Genomic DNA, 13265 nt, shown 5'->3' with positions numbered 1-13265 from the left:
ACTTTCAGAGGAGCAGCCCAGCTCCGGGTGGATTTCAGCCGATTCCTTTATTTATTTCCTTTTTTTTTTTTTTCCCCTGCAATGCTTCCCTTCTGCATTTTTTCTTTTTTTTTTTTTTTTTTTTCCTTTTTTTTTTTCCCATCCTCCCGAACCCTGGAGACAGACGGTGATTCCAGCAGAAGCCAGGAGGGGGGCTAAGGGGGGAAAAGCAAAGAGGGGGAAGCAGAAATTGCTTTCTAGGTCTGGATTTCATTTGAGTGCCTCTCTCTCCCCCCCTGGGCTCCCATGTGCGCGGGGGGATGAATGCTGAGCCTGTGAGCTCAGAGCTCAGAGCCGGGCACGGGCAGGAAGGAAAATCACCGAGCTCTTGGCATGGAGACGCGCTTCTGCTCTGAAGGTTGGCTCCTGGCTGCGTGGCTGTGTGTCTGTCTGTCTGTCTGTGTGTCTGTGGCGGAGATTTTGCTGCTTGCCAAAGTATCCTCCCGGCGTTTTTGCCCTCCCAGCCCTGCCTGGCTGGGCAGGGGCTGCCGGCGTGTTCCATTGCTGCTCCTTGGTCATTCCAGGACTGTTCCCTGCCTTTTTCAGGGCTGCTCCCTGAGTGTTCCAGGGCTGCTCCCTGCTTCTCCCGGACTTGCTCCCTGATTATTCCAGAGCTACTCCCTGCTTCTTCCAGGACTTCTCCCTGCTTTTTCCACAGCTGCTCTCTGCTTCTTCCGGAGTTGCTCCCCAATTATTCCAGGGTTGCTCCCTGCTCATTCCAGAGCTGTTCCCTGCTCATTCCAGGATTGTTCCCTGCTTATTCTAGGGCTGCTCCCTGCTTATTCCAGGGCTGCTCCCTGAATATTTCAGGGCCTTTTCCCGGGCTGCTCCCTGCTTATTCCAGAGCTGCTCCCTGCTTGTTCCAGGACTGTTCCCTCTTTCTCCCAGGGCTGCTCCCTGTTTTTTCCAGAGCTGCTCCATGCTTATTCCAGGGTTGCTCCCTGCTTCTTCCAGACCTGCTCCCTGAATATTTCAGGGCCTTTTCCAGGGCTGCTCCCAGCTTATTCCAGAGCTGCTACATGCTTACTCCAGAGCTGCTCCCTGCTTCTCCCAAAGACTGCTCCCTGCTTCTTCCAGACCTGCTCCCTGCTCTCTGCTGGGCTTCACCTTGCTGGTTGTGTGTGGGGGCAGAGGCAGAGCGATGAATAACATGAATAACTCCATTTAATTCCCCGTTTTCCCCACAATTCCCACCCCGCGGTGCATGTCTGAGCGCCTCCAAGAGCTGCTCCCAGCTCCGGGCAGCTGCTGGGGGTGGTGGCATTGCTGCCCTGAGCTGCCCAGGGTGGCTGCGGCTGCTGGTTCCTGGTGGCAGGGACAGGGCACAGGCTGCCTGGTGTCCCCCTGTGAGCAGGGTGAGCAGGGCAGCTGAGGGAGGGATGGCAGTGCCCAGGCTGGCAGATCTGGGGTGTCCCTCCTCCGTGCCACCCCAGGGCACAAGGGACTCATCCTGGGTGTGCCCATCGCTGCTGGGAGGGAAACCACAGCGACCAGAGGAAGCTCTGGAGCCAGGGTGGAGCCAGGCTGTGGCCAGGGAAGTCTGTTCCCACGGGTGGCCCCTTGCAGGGATGTGCTGAGAGCCCCTGGGTGAGGATTTACCTGCAGGAGCATCCTGCACTCAGAGCGCTGCTGGCACCTCCTCAGCCCTCTGTCCCTCTCTGCTGCTTGTGCTTTCTGCTCTGAGCCACTTCAAAGCATTCCTGAGAGCTGCCTGAGCTTCAGCAGCTTTGGACTGGGAGCCTGTGCCACTGGGCAGGGACAGGAGGGGGTGACAGGGGTGTGATCCCATCCCTGCTGCAGTGCTGGGGCCAGTTCCTCCTCACAGAGGTGCTGGGCAGCACTGGGGAGAAATGGGATTCCCTGGTGGTGTGATCCAGGGTTTTTTGTTTGGAAGGAGCACCAAGATGGGGATCTCTGAGCCCTCAGGCTGTTGGTTGTGCAAGGGGCACAGAGCCGTGGTGCCTGGGCTGGCTGTCACTGCTCCCAGGGCATCTTTGTGCAAAGGTGCAGGAGCTCTTGCTAATGCCCTGCAGCAATATTTGCAAAAAAAAAAACCAAAAAAACTGTGTCCAAGTGTATCTGGAACTGGTTTTCCACTGGTTTTCCCTGCTGTGAGCAGGGATGGCACGTGGCTGGGCCTGGTGGCCTGGGCCAGGTGTACATACATGTGGTGTGTGCCCTCCTTCAGCTGAGGAGGCTGCCAGGATGATGAACAGAACTGCTCTGCCCTCACTCAGCAGCTGTGTGGGACCTTGGAAAGGTGCAGAGCATCCTGGTGGTGTTTATGATCCGTGACTTTGGCATGAGCTGTGGGATGGGGAAATGGATGGCCTGAAGGTCTGGTCTGTGATCTGCTCACAGGGCCCTGCTTGAAGGAGTCAGCACAGGCAGGCAGAGCTGCTCAGCTGCAGGGAAGTTCAAACCTTCCAAATGTGTGGCAGAACTGTTCTGGAAGAGATTCTGGGCACAGAAGTGGCAAACAATGGTTGGAATGGATGATTTTAGGTGTCTTTTCCAACCCAGGTGGTTCTGTGATGCTGATATCGCCAGGCTGTCTCTCAGATCCATGGCCCAGAGTGGGTGCTCAGGCCGAGCCCAGCTCCCCCTGCTCCTGCTGGGGGGCTCTGGGGGTGCCAGGGGCCCTGGCCCTGCTGCAGGAGGGGAGCAGAGCTCAGTCCCAGCCTGCAGGGACGCTGGGCCCTGCCTGTGATGGTTTGGATTAAAACAGATCCGTGCCACGCTGGGGGCCCTGTCCCAGTCACTGCCCTGGCCCTGAACATGCTTTCAATTAGTGCTGTGGGCGGGGAGAGCTGATCCTGAGCCCAGCGTGGGGCTGCAGGGTGGCATGAGGGCACTCCAGGGCGGGTGGGATCTGCTCCTAAACTCTTCTTTGGGGTCTGTTTTCCCACAGCTGCTGGGCTGGGCTTGTCCCCTGGGCTGTCCTGTGTCCAAAGACCGCCATGTCCCATCCCAGGGAATGGCAAACACCTTCAGGGGGGTGTGAGGTGATGCTGCAGGGCTGTGCCAGCTTCAGTGCCAGCTGTGGGGCTGCCTGCTCTGTGACAAGGTGCCAGCCTGCTCTGTGACAAGGTGCCAGTCTCAGGTGACACCTGTGGCTGCTGGCAGAAGGAACACAATCTCACAGAACCTGTTTGTGTCTCCTGGCCCAGTTAACTCATTTCTCACACATTTCTGAGACTGATGAGAGCACGAACAGCACCAGCTCTGGATGGGATTGTTTCTGGTTTGGGGCTGGGAGCTCTGGGCTCTGTCCCTCCGTGCCAGGCTGCGCTGGTGGCAGTGGCCTGGAGATGGCTCTCCTGTCTTTCCCTAGCGGCCTTTTTCCCCTTTGGCTGGCTCGGATCTCTCTACAAAGCTTTAATTGTCGATGCCGCGGGGCTTTTTTGCCTTTTCTTAGAAGAAAAGGAAAGGCCTGCATGTCCTTGAGCAGAGAGGGTTTGGTTGCTGCTGTGTGAGGATGGGTGCAGCAGTGATGTGTGATCTCCCTGTGAAATTATACATTTTAAAATTGCACTGGGAACGTTCATTTGAAGAGTTAACAGGTGATGATGGATGTGTGATCTGAATATGTGACTTCAGTGAGTGGCACGTGTTGGGCAGAGCCAGGCATGGGGGCTGGAGTGGCCTAGAAAGAAAAGAAAGAGTTAATTAACCCATTGGTGATCACTCTGAACCTTTCTGTTACATCCACTGCAGGTATATTTATTATGTGCAATATTATTATTATTATTATTATTATTATTATTATTATTATTATTATTATTATTATTATTATTATTATTATTATTATTATTATTATTATCATTATGTTATATCGATATTATATTATATTATATCGATATTATATTATATTATATTATATTATATTATATTATATTATATTATATTATATTATATTATATTATATTATATTATATTATATTATATTATATTATATTATATTATATTATATTATATTATATTATATTATATTATATTATATTATATTATATTATCCATCATCCTGAGCAGCAGGGACACAGCCCCTGATTGCAGGCTGTGGTTTGCAGGGGCTGGGTGGTCACAACAAAACATCTTTGATATTCTCAGAGCTGCCTGGGAAGCACCACATGCCTGAACTGAGAAAGAGGAAAGGAAAGCAGCGTGCTGGTTGTGATTCCTGGAGATGTGAGGGATGTACTTGTTCCTTCATTTTTTAAATAAAAGTTAATATTCTAAAGGTGTGTGTCAGGGCAGAGGGGCTGAGGTTGCTTCTGATGGCTTCAGCTATTTTTCCTGTCTCAGGTTTCTCAGTGTCCCTAGGAAATGGCAGAGAAAACCCTGACATGTCTCTGTTTAGTGCCTTCTCACAGCGTACACCTTATTTACCAGACATTTTCCTTTCTCTTTTGAGAACATGTGGGACCCCAGGCTGTGCATTTGCACATGGTTCCACCTCCTGTGAGATCCCACTGCACTCACCCAGCCCTGGCACTCAGGGACACCTTCCTGGGTGTGTTCAACCCTCACTTTGCTGTCAGTGTGTCCCTGCCTGGTGCTGACCCCATCCCTTGCTGCAGTGCCCTGTAAAAACCACCTGTGCCTCACCCCACATGTTCTGTAGCACCCTGTGCTGGCTGCAGGTCCTGTCTTAGTGAGCAGAAGGTCTCTCAGGGAAGGGTCTGGGGTTTTTGGGGCTCTGGAGCTGCCTCTCCAGGCTCTGTGCTGCTCCCAGCCCCTTTGGCTGCCTGGCCAGCAGATGCATTCCCCCACTTGTCTGAGGCACGTCAAGGTATGAAGCATGATCCATTTCCTGATGTCTGCTCTTAAATCTGCTGGAAATTCTGCTCATCTCCATTAAATATGGTCCCACTGTGGGGCACAACTCATCCCTGGCCTGACAGCTCAGGTAACGCTGCTCGACACCGCTCTGCTCAGCTTGGCCTGGAGCTCCTCTGCAGATTTTTATCTTTGCTGGATGACTTGGAGCCTCCCAGCAAGGCGATTCCCATGCTGCTGGGGTGAGGGAGGACATTTCTCATGCGAGTCAGGGCTCTTCCAAGGTCCAGCATACCATAATGCTGAGTAGGAGCGAGTACGTAGCTAGGGAAGTATGTCTGGGTCAACACATGTCTTGTGTTGCCTTAATGATCTCAGAAGCACAATATCTGTGTCCTGTTGGCTTTTCCTTGCAGCTGGAACTCGTGGACAGAGGGATTTGTTAGAGGGAAGTGCTGTGCTGGGCTCAGGGCTCTGTGGCATCCCCATGTTAGGAGGCAGGGAGAATTCCTTGCTCTGCCTCTGATGTTCTGTAAGCCTTCAGGAAAAGGGGTTTGTGCTGCCATTCCCCTTTATTTTGGGTGAGGATCTGCTGTTTGGGTCTCTGCTCAAGCTCCCTGGCAGTGAAGGGGTTGCAGAATTGCAGCTGGCAGCTGTTCTGGCACTGCAGTGAGGAGAATCCCTGACACAGGGCTGTGGGTGGGATCTGGGGCTGTTCCACCTGGGCTTGGTGGCTTCTCTGGACAGCTGATGGAGACAGCATCCTTTATGTGTGTGCCCAACCAATATCCATGCATCCTGACCCATTTTAAAGAAATTTCTTGAGCTTTATCCTTGTTTCTTCCCAGCAGCGTCTGTTTGCAAGAACAGCTTCTCCCTTCCTAAGCACCAACACTGAAAACTCAATTTCCTCATGGCTGAGCAGGACATGGCTCTGTGGTTAAATTGATTTATCCTGATTAACCAGGTGCTGCTTCCCTGCCATGGGACACCTGTGAGCCTGAACTGCAGGTGAAGTGAAATATCCCTGCAGTGTGAGGTTTAATTCAGCTTTGGGTTGCTGATGCCAAGAGTGTTGTTAGAGACTTATAAACAGCTCTGGATTGTGGCTTGAGGGAGGGGAGAATGGGCAGGGGTTTACAGGTGAATAAAATGCATTAGTTTTACAAGCAAATAATCACACAATAAATCTGAGAGTGTGGGGTTTTTTTTCGTAGAATGACAGCCCAGGTTGGATGCCAAAAGATCACCTGGCCCAGCCTTTTGTGGGAAAGGGAGCCTAAATGAGATTATCTAGCACAGCGCTCAATTACACCCTGAAAACCTCTAACAGTGGGACTGTACCATGTCCCTGGGGAGCTTGTTCCAGTGGCTGATTGTTCTCCCTGTAAAAAAATGCCTTTCTGGTACCAAAATGAAGATTTTTTTTTTCCCCCCATGTGAAGTCAGTGCTGCATAAACAGATCTGCATTAATTTTTTTATTATATCAGTATCAGGTACATTATAAACAGAAGGAAATTCTGGTTTCCAGTGAAGCCAGTTTGGCAGGGGATCAGTGTGGGTGATGGATGCAGTGGGTGTTTTTTGAGGGGGAGCCTGCCCTGAGCTCCGCAGCATCTCCAGGTTGCAGCTTTGGCCATGATGTAACTCAAGGCTGTGGAAATAATGCTGGGTTTGCATTTCACTGCTGCCAGCTCGGCCTGGAAAATTAAACCATATCATCAACACAACCCAAGTTTGGTCTCTGGCACATTGGAGCACACAAATATTCATAATTTGGTGCTTCTGTTGCCTGATTTGTTTCAGAACCCTATTGGGTCAAGGCACAGAGGTGTGGGCACGCTCTGGTGTGGCTGCTAATGAAAGAATTGATCCAAATATTCTGAAATTACTCTTCCCAAAGCTGGATTCTCTCTCCACAGCCTCCCAGCCTGAGCCAGCATCTGTCAATGCCACAGCCCAGCCCTGCCAGCTGGCACTGCCTGCCTGCCTGCAGCACTTTCTCCTCTCCTCCCCAAGGCTGCAGGATGTGGGTTCTTTATTTCTTTCAGATGCTTTTGTCTTTCCAGGGTTTTGTGCTTCCACATCTTGCTCGTGGTGATGGAGGAGCCTTGGTGTCACAGGCCTTGCTGATAAGAGAAGCTGACATGGGGGGTTTGGGGGGCAGGGGCGTGTGCTGGGTGGTCTTTGGGGTGTTTTTTTGGGTGTTTCCTGGGTGTTTTTGAGTGGTTTTGGGGTGTTTTATGGGTGTTTTCAGGGTGCTTTTTGGGTGTTTTTTAGTTGTTTTTTGAGTGGTTTTTGGGTGTTTTTTTGAGCGGTTTCTGGGTGTTTTCTGGGTGTTTTTTGAATGGTTTCTGGGTGTTTTTTGGAATTTTGGGGGTGTTTTCTGGGTGCTTTGGCTGTTTTTTGGCTATTTTTGAGCGTTTTCTGGGTGTTTTCTGGGTGTTTTCTGGGTGTTTTTTGAGTGGTTTCTGCGTATTTTCTGGGTGTTTTTTGGAATTTTTTAGGGTGTTTTCTGGATGTTTTCTGGGCATTTTTTGGGGCAATTTTGGGGTGTTTGGGGGTGTTTTCTGGGTATTTTCTGGGTGCCTGATTCCTGGCAGTGCCAGGGAGCACCAAACCTGCCCAGCACACGCACAGGATGGAGTGACCCACGTTGGCTGAAGCAGCTCTGATGGATCCAGAGCCTCTGCCAGGGGCAGTTGTGTGTTTGAATCCATCTGGGTGCTGTAGGGGGCAGATGGAGAGTTCAGACCCTGAGCTGGCAGGAAGGGTTGTTTTAAAGGACACCATGAAGCTGAAAAGCAGCTCCATGGAGCTGAGTGCTGTGAAGCTGCAGGATCAGGACTTGAAGCCAGGATTTGAGTGCAGGGACAGTTTCTGCTTTAGCTGAGGGAAAAGAAGGAAGGAAAAGACCCTGTGGGTAACAGCTGTGTTGGGCAGACACATCTGGGTGTGGGTAAGGCTGCTTTTGGTGCCTAGCAATGGGGTTTTGTCCCTGTGCTGCTGATTTTGGGTGAGCTCAAATCATGAACTGCCTGTGTTTGGGTGATTCTGAGGTTCTGCCTTGGGCTTTAGGTTTGAGCAGGGGAGCAGCAGGGTGCTGTGTGAGGGTCTGTGTCTCTGCTCCAGCTGCTGATCCCTGGCTCTTCCCAGGCTGTGAACAAAGAACTTTCCAGAGCTTCCCAGCTGGGTGGTGCTGGAAATGCCAGGCTTTGTGCTGCCCTGACCTTGGGGGGGCTCATCCAGCGCCCAGGTTGTGCTGTGCTGCCCAGGGGTGGTTTGGGTGGCTCTGTGTCCCTGATGTGACACTGCTGCAGGGACCCCAGCTCTGCTCTGAGGGTTTGGGTTGCTGTCAGTGAACTGGAGGCTGCAAGGTCCTGAGGACTTTGGCAGGAACGTTGTGATGTCTCTTTACAAGGTGACTTGTAAAGGGTCGATTGCCTGGGGCTGTGCATCAGCCTCAGATCTCCCATTTTCCACTCCAGGGACCTGTTTCCTTGGCTACACCGTGTGTAAAGCAGCGCAGAGAGGCTTCTCCTGCTGCTTCAGCTGACCTTTCCAAACCTATACCTTGTAAATAACACCCTGAAACCTCTGTCTGCTTTGTTAGCACACACATGGGGGAGCCCTGCATGAGAAACACCTTGGTTGGCTCCACTACCCACCAGGATGCCTCTAGGAAATTTGTCCCATCTCAGGTGGCAGATCCCTGGGCTGACCCTCTGATGCCTTAAGTTTTTAGCTTTTATATTTTTCAGCTCCTGTACTGCACTAGGGTATAACTCTGAGCTCTATATGGAGGGTTAGTAGGGCTCTGTTCACAGTTTGGTCAGGCTGTTCCAAGGGCACCATCACAGCCTCAGGTCTGAAAAGGATAAACAAAAATGAATTGAAGAGGAGAAAAATGGGAGGATGTGCCTTCATTACCTGGAGCAGTAATTGGGCAATTAACCTCTGATATGTAAATAGAGCAAACTTAAAATTGTCTGAAAAACTCGTGACCATTGTCCATCTTGGGTGCAGCTTCTGGGAGGCTTTTGGCAGCCCAGTCTGTTGGATTAATAAATACCCATTTTAAATACCCATTTAATAAATAGCCATTTTATCCTCCCAGCTCTGTCCAGCCTCTGCTCTAGGTGGCCATTCCAGGGCATCAGGGTCACCCTGCCCTGCAGGATCCCACAATCCTGGCAGGATGTGTCAGCATCCCCTGAGGCTTTGGCCATCACCTCTGACTCAGAGTCTGTCGCTCCCACTGACTCATCCCCATCCCCAGGGATGTGCCAGGGCTGAGAGTGGGGGTGCCAGCTCACGGGATGTTGTGTTGCACATGAAAGACAAAAAAACTTAAATTGTTCTTAAATGTCTCGCTGAGTGATGGTAAATGTCAGTCCCATCAGCTGGTTCCCTTAGTGGGAATTCCCCTCCCCATAAGCTTTTACCCCCATGATTTTAAGGTCACTCTCTACCTGGCCTCTTGCCATGGTGCTCTGGAGTCTTTTTCAGATGGGGTCCCACAAGGTGAAGCGCTCGGGGGGGAATTATGGGGTGCTGGTCGTGCTGTCCTCACTGGCTGCCCACATTTCCCACACATTGCAACAGAGTTCATCGTGTCCAGGGAGGGTGCAGCTGCTGGTGCTGGGCATGGCAACAAAATGAGACAAGTCTTAGTTTCAGAAAGCTCAGAAATCCATTTATTACCCCTGGGGAGGAGGAGTGTGACGAAGACGAAAAACCCACAAAGGCGGGATTGTGGGGTTTTTATAGGGTATGACAAGGATGGAGTTCAGGGTTTGGGTCAAGGGATGAGTTATTAGCGATACAAGAAGAGTGAGATCAAATTCCCACCTCTGGAATGGGAGCACTCCATTCTCCACTGGGAAGAGCCAGCAGGGTGTGGGTCCTGAGTGTGGGATGAGGATGAGCAGCTGCAGGAAGCAGCAGTGTTGTGAGGCTCTGGGGGCTGTGGGTGCCCCTGGGTGGGGCACTGCCACTCTCCCTGCCCAGCCCCAGGAGCTGCAAGGGCTGCCAGCAACCCCTGCTCCAGCCCCTTTCCAGCCTCCCCCTGCCCATGTCTGCACCACGTCTCCCGTGTCCCAGGGATGTCCCTTCACCCTCCAGGTGTCAACTTGAATTTCACCTCCCTAAGGTTGTGTCTGGCTTAAAAAAGCAGATAACTGCTGTGGTTTAGAACTGAGGACAGCAAATTCTGATTTATGTCCTAATAGGGAGGGGGTTTATTCAGTAAAATTGACAATTTATTTCTCCTTACAGGGAGGAGTTTTATTCAGTAAAATGTTCAATGTTTATCACAACAGTGCTGAAAGCATAGGGGTGCCCCAATCCTAAAAGCACCAGGGTTCCCCTCTCCTGACCAGATTTGCTTTTTAGCACAGCTTTTATTTACCAGTGAGTCAGGATTTGAGCAGCAGGAGGAAGAGGGAAAGCTCTCATGGCACTTTAAAGCAGAGCCCTGGATCCTCTTCCTGCCCTTCTGAATCACTCCGTGCCCTTGGGTAAATCATTTAACACGTGTGCTCTCACTTCCTAGATGGAAAATGAGGTGGGTGCTTTCCGTTTTTCCGCGGCAATTCAGGATCTGCTGCGAGGGATTTGTGATGATAAAACCGGGAATTTGACCCTGGGATGTTTCAGCACCCTCAGGCAGGGCTGGGTGAGGCTCTGGGCAGTGGCTGCTGCTGATTTCGGGTGTGGGGCCGGGCTGTAGGTGGGCAGCAGGCTGGAGACAGAGTTGTTCCCACTGGATCTGTCCCTGCTGGGGGCCAAAGAGAGGGATTTATGTCCATTTACGTCCATTCCTTGGGCTGGCACAGGCAGAGCTTCCCCTGGAGGGATGCTGGTGCTGCCAGGGCTGTGTTCACAGCTACAGCACCACTCTGATGTGTCCCAGCCTGCCCCTCTGACCAGCCAGAGCCATCTGATCTCCTCTGCTCCCTGAAGAGCACATAAACCTGGTCATCCCTCCCCTGCTGAGGTATTTAAGCTTTCCCCTCTCTTTCCCTGGAAATGAGGATGATGCTGTGTTGTCTTATATATCAAGAGTTCTATTATCATTATAGTGCAAGGATTCCATAGCACCAGAGTTTTGTACCTTCTCATGTTTTCTGTGGGCAGCTCCTCTAAGCACTGACTGCTCCTGGTCCTTACAGCATTCATCTGACTCCAGTTCCCACCAATCCACTCTTTTATACCACTGTTCTTATTGGCTACAGGTGTGGCCTGTTAATATTAGGCCTGCTCCTGATCTTTAGCAATTAGTTCAGCCCCAACTCTTTGGGGGATAAGATTACATTCTATACCACCTTCATACTGTATCCTGTAGGGCCCTACCATTTCCCCCAGTTCTCCCTCCCCAACCCTGAAACTTTTAATTGTTTTCCTTCCCCCTGTGGCTTTTCTTGGCTCTGTAGAGTCTGGAGCTGGAGTTGCCATTCCAGGAACACTCACCAAGAGGGTTTGTGTTTAATTGTTCACAGATTTATCAAGATAGAAGCAAAGCAGGCAGCCTTGAGGTCAGATAAGCTGTTGGACCGTGAGAGGGCTTCAGCACCTAAAATATTTCCCAGTTCTCCCCTTTCTTGCATTCTTTGATGCATTCAAGTGGAGAACAGGTCAAACCTGACTTTGGCTGCCTGAAAAGCCCTGGCTGAGCTCTGCATTGACAGCAGCTCCTCAGGGAGGGGAGCCTGCTTGGAAACCACTGAGGCTGGAGAGCTGTTGGTTGTTTTGGGGTAGGTTTTTTTCCAGAATATATGAGAAGTTCCCAGTGGGTGGAGAGGGAAAGTGAGCTGTGAAATTGTGAGTCTCGTGCTCTGCTGAAACACACCCTGGGGGAGGCACATCCTCCATAAACAGCAGAGCTGGCCACGGATCAGGAAACCCTCCCTGCTCCCCTCTGAGTGCTGGGGGTGGTGTTTCCATCCACAAGGGCTGTTCTGGACCCTGCTCTGGTACCTTTCCACTGGGGGAGCCTGTGGAGGTGCAGGTTGTGTCCCCCCTTTGCTCACCAGGTTGTGGCAGTGACTGGTGTTACTGGTGGTGCTGGGCGCTGTGCTGACTGTGCTCTGAGGCCTTGGTGGATTTTGCTGAGTCTCACGTGGTGCCCTGAGCGCTGATGGAGCTCTGTGGTTTGGATCCTGCTCCTGGCCTTGCTCCAAAATGACACAGGTAAAGGTTGTGGCATGGTACTGGTGCTGTCTTGCTGTGGGCACAGATGTGCAGTGTCACTAACATCTTTTCTGAAAAATCCTTTTACTTAAGATTTTTTCACCTGAGAAGCTGAGAGGCCTCAAGAACAAAATGTAAACAATGATTATCTGCTGCTGTGGAATGCAAAAAGTAGATCTGTGATTGCTGTCATGCAGTTATTTCTAATTAATGGCAAATCACAATCAGCTGGCTCAGACTCTCTGTCCGAGACACAAGCCTTTATTATTCATTCTTTCTTTTTCTATTCTTAGCTAGCCTAAATAAAGCCAGGCTGGTTTTCAGTCCTGTTACAGGCTTGGAAAAGAAACTGCCTTTAAAAAAAATAAAGAGAAACTAACAACAATGAACAAACCTGGTGTTTTCCAGCAGAGATGCAGAATTGGCTCTGTGGGGAGCTGCTCTCTCTCAGGAAGCGCTGGAAGTGGCCACTTGAATTTAATACTCTGCTCATCAGCTGCATCTGCCATGAACAAGAACATCTTGCATGGCAAGGACTTTGCTATTTTCCATTAAATAGGAAGCTGCCCTTTCATTATTGTGAGTTCAGGGCAGAGATCTGGGCTGACGTGGCTGCCAGGGCTCCACCAGCTCCCGCGTTTTCCCGGGCAGTCCTGCTGCGCTCGGCGTTTTCCAGGGTTACATAAACATCCTTCTTTTTCTTACACGGGGCTGGGACATGCAAAATGCAAACTGCAGACAGTCCCTTGCAAGAGGCAGAGCTGCCCCAGAAGCTTTGGAAGCTCTGGCAGGTCGGGAAGGGATGGGAGCCATGAAGCCATGGGGATCTTGCTATGGGATGGCTTCAAACCATCCCATGCCCGCTGCTGCTGGAGGTGTTGGGAGCTGACCCACACACAGGGAGAGCCCAGCAGGGTCATCTTGTCTTGGTTTGGAAAGACAGGAGTCTGCTAAGGAAGGCAGGAGCCTCCCCTGAAATGGAAGATGTAAACCCTCCCCACTCCTCCCAATTGCTATAAATTTTAAATTAAGGGGCTCTCAGGCAAAAAATATGGGAGCAGGAAATAACAGTTCTTTAATAGGGAAAAGAAAAAAAAAGGATAATATAAAGAATGCAGTACACTAGAACAACACTGACAGAGTCAGAACCCAGCCTGACACCCTGTGGGTCAGGGTGTTGGCAGCAGTCCCATTGGAATTGTGGCTCAGCCCTCCTGCAGTGTCAGGGGTGGTTCTGCTGGAGCAGGGATCCTGT

General features: G+C 51.0%; 1 protein-coding gene across 3 annotated transcripts in view; it reads left to right on the top strand.

The window, feature by feature from the left end:
• The window catches only part of SEPTIN9 (septin 9), a 160773-nt gene that overhangs the window by 47367 nt on the left and 100141 nt on the right, over window positions 1-13265 (top strand). Inside the window, exon 1 of one of the 3 annotated variants that reach the window (XM_063175468.1) lies at window positions 268-397. The exons of the other annotated variants lie outside the window; for them this stretch is intronic. Within the exon in view, the coding sequence (XP_063031538.1) occupies window positions 373-397 (25 nt within the window). The 5' untranslated portion in view covers window positions 268-372. Of the gene's footprint in view, window positions 1-267; window positions 398-13265 lie in introns of those variants that run through there. 3 annotated transcript variants of the gene reach the window in all.

This window comes from Melospiza melodia, chromosome 24 (assembly GCF_035770615.1).
Source record: "Melospiza melodia melodia isolate bMelMel2 chromosome 24, bMelMel2.pri, whole genome shotgun sequence".
NCBI lineage: Eukaryota > Metazoa > Chordata > Aves > Passeriformes > Passerellidae > Melospiza > Melospiza melodia.
The sequence above is the reverse complement of the archived record's forward strand: the minus strand, read 5'-3'. Positions and strand labels throughout refer to the sequence as shown.